Below are 8,267 nucleotides of genomic sequence, written 5' to 3' on the forward strand. Positions count from 1 at the left end.
GTTGTTGAAAATAAATCAGAGTAATATATCTAATCCTAAAAGATTTAAGAATGATATTACAACTCACATCTTGGCAACCCACTCCCATGGTATTCTAAAATATGATTGACAATGTTGGAGAAAGTAAGAAACGAGAAGAAAAGTTACGTCGTAGCAAGAATCACCATCTTGAAAGCAAATTTCGATGAACCTCTAGTAGCGGTGTGTTTGAACTCATGCACTCGAGACCAAAACATGTTGGAGTGTCACAAACTGTACTATCCAAGGCCCACAAAATCTATGTGGCATCCGATGTGGCACTCAAAGACATGTGTACACCCTCTATGTCAGCCTTGCTATAGGAGCGCAGACACCTGGCCCTTAGCAGCTGGGCTCCCCAACAAACAGGTTATCTAACCTAACTAATATTCAAATGTATTTGAATATCTTATATATTGGCAAGTATTAAAATATCTATAATGTCACATTATCTACAAGGTACGGTAATCTTCTACCTTTTATCTACAAACAAATACTTATCTCTAACATTATCTATAAGCCGAAAATTATCTAAAAGGCTACAATAGCCCCTACAAATAAGGACCAACACCCTCGCTCAACTAATATAAATACAAGTTCCATCAAACCTCTCCTCATGACTTGCTCACACACTCAACACATGGAAACAAGCCTGTGTCCCCTTCTCTCTTTCGCTCATACGAGCCTTATCAAGCATATACTTGTTTTTCTTTCCTTACACACATTCTTACTTGAGAGTCAGAGTCCTTTGTTTTGCAGGTCCCCCCTCCTGTCAAAGGTACCTCTCCAAGCCGACGTGTGAAGTTCGGGACCCCACTCAACCACGTCCACCCTAACATGTCACGGTTCCAGAGTTTGGTAAGAACATTTGGTGCCCACCATGGGGCCGCAGTAAAACATACCATGCGTCCTCTCGTCAATCCCCTCGCATTCATCCATGGTTAGCACTTGATCTGGCCTCAAACGCGAGACCCCCCTCATAGACTCCCATCCTCGTTCGATAGCTATGACAGACACAGACACTTTACAGCAACTCCAAAACCACCTTGCAGAGATGGAGTGACACCATGACGAAGAGTTGACCAAGCTAAAGGCTGACCATAACTAGCTAGAGGCTCGTGTCAGACGTCCCCACGTCAACGAGCAATCCATTCACACCTTGCCTAAACGCACCCAAGGGGAATCACACCCCGACATGCAAGCAATACTGCAGATGATCTGACTCTCTCCCACATGCACCTTCCAGCTCGGACTATCCGTCGACATCCTTTTGTCGACCGTATTATGGAGGCAAACATACCCTTGGGGTGGAATTCACTCAACCTCGAGCGGTACGATGGGACAATAGATCCAGACAAGCATCCGAATGTCTTCTTGGCACAGGCGAACCTCTACACCAACGACAATGCGATTCTATGCCATGTCCTCCCTATGTCCCTCAAGGGGCAGCATTGACCTGGTACGGTGGACTTCCACCCAGGTCTATAGACAGCTTTAACACCCTCGTCAAACGATTCAGTGTGCAGTACGCCACTAGCAGGTCTCACTGCATGACCTCGACCACCTTGGCCAATCTGCAACAAGCAGACAATGAGTCCCTTAGAAAGTTCATGGACAAATTTGGACGCACAGCCGTCCAAATCTAAAATCTCAATCCCGAGGTAACGTTGCATTCCATGCTTGTCTCCTTACGCCCCAACAAGTTCTTAGACAAACAATGTCCAACCAAATATAAAGAAAGGAAAGGGAGACAAGATGAAAAGTGAAGAAATGTTGGTGTTTGTAGTCTCACGTTGTCTTCTATATACTGCAAAAGAGAGGTCTATTCTGTTGGCAACAATTAAAAGATTGCTTATAAAATCAAAACCAATGTATGTAATTGATTGACTACAAACCAAGGTATGTGCCAATAAAGCTACCGACGTAAGCTACCAGCATGAAATAAAACTACCAATGGTTTAAGGCAATCAATTGTTTTTTATTTATTTTGTAATCAAATGTTTAAACAGAGGAAATGTTTGCACTTATTGCCATTATTCCAATAGCTGAGATTGACAAATCCAGAATTTTGGAATAAGCAGTTATCATCTTCAAAGCTTCTAGAGGTCAAGTCCTAATTGGGTGTCAATCCCATGGAAGTTTTGACAATGAGTGACGATCCAGGATGATCGTAGGTCCTTGTGAATTAAAATGCTTGGATCTAGTAGAAGCATGTATGGGAGATTGCTCAATTCGTGGAGGACATTCTCAAGCTAAAGTAGTTCGTAAGGTGCAGTTTTCCGAGGACTATCCGGCAGGAAACTAGAGTTGCTCATGTAGTGATAGTCGTTTAGGATGGTGTGACTTTGATACCATTATAAAATTGTTACAAGTATTTGTAGGTAGAAAATGTCGAAAAAATGAAAGAGAATAAAACGCTGAATAATATTCTCTTATGCATATTTGTGTGAAATGATGGGCGCATACATAAAAGTACTAACACCTATTTTCATATTAATTCTAGACTCCTAATCTTAAATCATACATAGATAAGGAAGAAAAATCAGAAAATAAATGATATATAAACCATTCTAAGAAATAGTAGCGACACATAAGATTTTTTGGATATTTTAACCAGGTGGTTATCGAGTTGTAACAAGTAACAACATGCACACATTCATATAAGCTATCAAAATATAGAGATTTTCTAGTAATGATACAACAAACTTTAAGAATTAATGAATGCTTGAGCAACTTTAGTTACAAAAACCCAACTTAAGCACTCCAAGCGACCTACTTAGTTATCTACGGATTACCACCACCATGATGACCTACAAAATCTATACATTTTATTTTTAATGGTAAAGAAAAAGCGTTCAGAAATCTGCAAGTTTTTTTTTTTTTTTGTTCACCTTAAATCAGAGTGGTGATTGGGAAGAATGGCAAGCGTGTCATTAATACCATCTAAATCAGCATTGTCTGATGATTTTTCTTGCTCTGCAACAAGCATAAGCATCTCTAGACGCTTGTCAAATTGCAAAGCACTCTCATCTCTCTTGTCAAGCTCAGCAGCTTCAATTTCAAGCCATTTCTCACGTAAATCATCAAGAAGATTTCCTTGATCGGCATTAAGAGCAGATCCAGGAATCCTCGGGACAGTGGTACGAAGAGACGAGTCTCCAGATGGTGGAGGCAAAGTCAACAACATTGCCCGAAATTCTTTAGTATCAGCAAATGTTTCGAAATTACAAGCAATTGTGTCTAGACAATATTCCCGAATCTTGCAAACACCATACCTGTACAAGAACAAATTCAATAGACACAAATAAATCAAAATATGATCAGGTACATTTTGATTATTATATATGTATATTTTCACCATATTGCATAAAACAATGAGAACAAAGATCACTTATCAAGTGGATAACAATCTTCGATGAATTTTTTGCAATCATAATTTCCAAAGGATAACGATCTTTCATGAATTCGCTTTGATCCTCCCTTTTGAATTTAATCTTCCTCATGATGCAAAGTGAATTCTAGAATTTTTAATATCCTAGACCATCTCATTTAATTTTAGATACTCTTGAAAATCTTTTCAGAACAGAAAGCGTTCTAGAGCATATATGAATAGAAACACAGCTAAACAGATTCCCCATAAATGATTTAATAGTTATACCACATGGATAAAGAATATTTACTTGTGTTGGATTCAAAAAATTTCGTAACTGCACACAAGAAAGGTTAGGAAATATTAACCAGATCACTACACCAGTAGACATTTCACTAACTTATTTGGATAAGCAACTTAAATAAGTACTAATTCAAGTAGTGCTTAACTTATTAAATAAGCTATAATAACACAAGCACAGTCCAAAATAAACTGAAATGAAACACATTGAAGCATGAGATTCAAAAAGTACTGAAACAATCATATAAATATAATGAGAAAACAAAACAAAAAATAACAAAGGAAGAATCCCATCCTATGAATGCACTTCTCCTATTTGAAGTGTCACAATGTCGGACACGTTCCCAAAAAAACCTCTCCGACACCTGTCTGGCACATGTCAAACACTTCACATTAAGTGTCCACTTAAAAGATTATTTTTGTTGGCTTGAACACTTAAGCTGACACCTCCACACAAGTCGGACACATTAAGTGTACCAGTATCTCATATTAAAGATATTAATTGTGCAAGAGTGTCAGTGTCTATGTTAGATTTTGTGTCTCATAGATCTCATCCCTCCTGTGTAAATATAAAACAAGCAATAATATGTGCAGGCCAATGTATAACATAACTAACATCAGAAGCGTTAAAAAGACTTAGTGAAGATGGTCCATGCTAATAGATTGAGAATGAGGAGATTGGCAGAAAAGCAAATACATGTCTGCTAGTATTAACCAATGGCAAAGTTCTTCAGGTGACACCATTTCCAAGTGTGGCAACAAGACATCAGCCACCGCCCGCTTGAGAGGAAACAATAAGTATCTAGAAGCAACATCCAACATTTCCTCAGCCTGTTGAAAACATATTAATGTTAAACAACAGAAAGACAAACCACTATTACAGAAATTATATGGGTGTATAAAAACCTGATCTGGATTTATATCCTGCAAACGATCAGTGTACCTGATCCAACAAAGGACAAAAAAAAATAAGGAAAATCTTATTGGCAGCAGAATATTGATTTATAGATACACTTGCATTATTGAAGAAACTTTATCATATTCAAAGCACTGCAGACACTAAAAACGGGCAACAAAAGCATATAACAACAAATACATAAATTGTGTAGCACATAAAGCAATCATTCATAAACTTAAAGCAATATAAATAGGTTTTATTATTCAATCTCTGTCTAATTGAGAAAACTGTTAGAAAATTAAAATAAAATGAAAGAAATAAATAAGAAGAAAATGCAAAGCCTTGAATTAAATAACAAAATAACAGTAACAAACTAACTTTAATTGACATAACATGAATCAACAATGCATTATATCATACAATAAGCACAAAAAAAAAATTAGGAGGAGAAATAATTAGTTTGGGTTGAAGCGCGCAAACGCTATCCTTAGAGAAAAAACGTCCCCATTGTACTGGTAGGAAAATCTGATTGCGCTCTCCTCCCAAGATACAACAACCCGTTGGTTCCAATCGTGTGCAGCGAAAGAATCCCCAAACCTTCTGAACACCAATACTTTTGCTCTCAAAAATAAGTTTTTATAAGAGAAGGAAGAGAAAATTTTAGGGAGAAAGAATTCAAAATGTTGTTCTGCTTGTGTGTCTTTTCTAGAGAGGAGAAAGGAAATATATATAGGCATAAACCCCCTTATGCAACAACAAAAATCTGACCGTTGGAAACCAACTTATAGATATCAAAACAAACATAACAAATTGCATTTGACCCATTGAAACAAAATCTTAGAAAGATAGAAAATCTAATTTTACGTAACAGATTCTAAAATAAATATTTTATTTTATAAAATAGAATTAATATAAGTAATATATATATATATATATATATATATATATATTTATAAATTTTAAATTATAAAACAAATATTTACTAGCATACTTAAGAAGCTTCCCATTTGAATAAAATTCTACTACCATACAACAATTGATTGTGTTTGGTTAGCTTGTCATATATCCCTAGTTCCTACTTCGAACTTGAAATACAACAAATAGGTGAATCTCTCAATACATACATTATACATACAGACACAATTATACATACACACATATCTGAAATGACAGAAATGCATGAAAGAATATCCTATTCCTCATTGTAAGGCATTTAAATATAAATCAGGTAAACCAGATTCTACAGAATAAAATGCAAATGCTGATTAGCCAAATAATATCAGGTTGCAATGGCAATCAGTGCCACATTAAATCCCTCCAATATTTTCAATTTCCATATTTCACAGTCAAGGGGGAGGAGACTTACATATACTCAATCATTTTCTCAAAAGCTTCCATGCTCAAGTCATGTTCTTCAAGGCAAGGAAGGATGTCAACAGATAACTCATCTATGTCTTCATGGAAGTCCTTCATATGTGATAATCTTGCTTTGAAATATTCTGACCTAGATGCCAGAATAACTTGGTGACAGCGGAAAATTTTTCTATCAACTCTTACACAAACATCAGCGAGATCATCCAGAGATTTTGCCATCTGCATGGCACCCATCCTAGTTACCAACTTATCAATTTCATCTTCTTGACCACTTTGGCGGGTTGAATTTGAAAGGGTGGTCAGAAGGATTCGATGCAAGGCTGCAGGAAGCCTATCTTCTTGGGGAAGGGATAGACCTTGCAAGATATACCGTTTCTGAGAGTTATCTACATCACCCAGTGCCTTATAATCTGCATACTTTTGATGAATCAGTTCTTTCTCAAGAACTTTATGCAGTGATTCACATCTGCATACTTTGCAGATTCTTATAAGGTCCTGCATGTCATCAACAGCAACCTCTAATCTGTCTGAATAAAAGAAGTGTATAAGGCTATAAAGTGCAGGATATGACAACCTTTCCCTTGAGAATCTAACTTCACTGCGCTCCTTCCAATCAGTTGTAAATTTTTTCTTGAAAAATGGTGACCTCGAACTTAATATGACTCTGTGAGCTCGAATAGGTTTTCCTTGTACAATAAAAGCTACATCTGGAGGGAAGTGGCTGCTGCTGCAAATGGACCCCTGAGTGGATGGAATACCTATTCAATTTATGATAGCTTAAATTAGTTTTTTAGTCCTCTAATTTATTTTTAAATTCGATCTCATCCTCTAATTTCTTAAATCGGTTCAATTTGCTTGTTCCATCCAAATTGTTAAAAATTGCACCAGTTCAAAACGGCAGGATATTAAACTGCCTGCATACACATTTTCCAAAAAAAAAATGAATTGATTTTAAAAATTAAAGAAACAAATTGAATAAAAAAATAAATTGAACCTAAATAATTTGAGGAAAAAGAAACTAATTTAAACTTTATGATAATATTGAGTCCCAGCATAAGCCTATAAAGTAGAATAGAATGAAATGAAATTGGGAAGAAGCGGTACATACAGCCGAGGAAGGTGTCGCGCAAAGAGGCCTGCAAGGGGTCCAAGGGAGGGGGGCGGGCCTCGAAGGCCTTGAGGAGTCTGCGGACACTCAAATTGAGGGCGGCGTAGTGGCAGCGGTCGCCGTCGAAGGTGTTTTCGGAGCAGATGGCGCCGTTCTCAAGGAGCGTGCGGGCGGCGTCGAGGTGGCCGGCGAGGCAGGCGTAGTAGAGGGCAACGGAGTCCCACTGGTCACGAGCGTTCACGTTCACGCCTGCCTCCAGAAGGTACCGGAGCCGCTCGACGTCGCCCGCGCGGGACGCCTCGAACACGTCGCCGTATGGGACCTTCTTCACCGGCACCACCGACGACCCCAAGTCCAATGCATCCAGCTCGTCAACCAATGTCTCCAGCTCGTCAACCAATGTCATCATCGCCTTGCTAGATGGATGAATGGATGGAGCAAAGGGTTTAGTTTATTTGCTTGTTTACCCTGCTGTCGATTCCTTTGGATTCCACCCAAACCAAAGGGTTTTGTTATGGCTAATTAGCCAAATTAAAGTGTGATCCGTTGAAAAAACAGTTCATAAAAGATAAAAAAAAAATAATTTAATTATGATAAATTAGTTCTAAAAATAATTTAATAATAAATTTATCTGTAAATTTTGTAACTCAAATGAATTTTTGAAAATAAAATTTATTGTTAAACTAATTCTTAAATATTATAATTTAATGATAAAATAATTTTATAAATTTAAATGACTGAAACAATTTATTATACTTTTTAACATTTCCTCGTTCAAAGGTGAATGGCCGTATCGAACTTTCGGAAATTTGGCTATTTACCCGCCGCTACTTTCAATTCAGCTTTCTTATATATTGATGACCAACACTAACGAGCGAATATGAAACTTCTTTCACATGTACGAAAGGATTTTTAAGTAGTTAGATATATTAGTTCTTAAATTAATGATTGAGATTATTTTTTATTTTTATTTTTTATTTTTTTTGTTATCTTTTACATTTTCAAATTTAACTCTATCCTTCTCCTTTCTCTTCCATTGGCAATGGCAAAACTACACTAACCATGACAATCAAGTTTTTTCAACACAAAAAAAAAATAGTTGACAAATAACACTACTGATCGAGGTCGTATCCGAATCAAATAAACATTAAAATGCAGTAACTAGGAAGTGATCTTAGGTCGTTTCCCAACGAGCAATG

General features: G+C 36.9%; 1 protein-coding gene across 1 annotated transcript; it reads right to left on the minus strand.

The window, feature by feature from the left end:
* Positions 1-2,596: 2,596 nt before the first annotated feature.
* On the minus strand, positions 2,597-7,581 carry LOC114403685 (BTB/POZ domain-containing protein At2g04740). Its single transcript, XM_028366795.1, has 5 exons — positions 7,069-7,581; positions 5,953-6,718; positions 4,595-4,631; positions 4,386-4,519; positions 2,597-3,293 (listed from the first exon to the last, which is right to left on the minus strand). Exons 1-5 carry the CDS (start codon positions 7,475-7,477, stop codon positions 2,906-2,908), a joined length of 1,734 nt encoding a protein of 577 aa, XP_028222596.1. The 5' UTR covers positions 7,478-7,581; the 3' UTR covers positions 2,597-2,905.
* Positions 7,582-8,267: the final 686 nt, after the last annotated feature.

Source organism: Glycine soja, chromosome 20 (genome assembly GCF_004193775.1).
Source record: "Glycine soja cultivar W05 chromosome 20, ASM419377v2, whole genome shotgun sequence".
Classification (NCBI taxonomy): domain Eukaryota; kingdom Viridiplantae; phylum Streptophyta; class Magnoliopsida; order Fabales; family Fabaceae; genus Glycine; species Glycine soja.

Excerpts from the sequence above, each read along its gene's own strand:
- LOC114403685 (XM_028366795.1), bottom strand. The coding sequence starts at position 7,477 with ATGATGACATTGGTTGACGAGCTGGAGACATTGGTTGACGAGCTGGAT. Across the intron at positions 6,719-7,068 it reads GCGCGACACCTTCCTCGGCT|GTATTCCATCCACTCAGGGG; the intron begins GTATGTACCGCT and ends TAAATTGAATAG. Across the intron at positions 3,294-4,385 it reads TGGTTAATACTAGCAGACAT|GTATGGTGTTTGCAAGATTC; the intron begins GTATTTGCTTTT and ends GTTCTTGTACAG.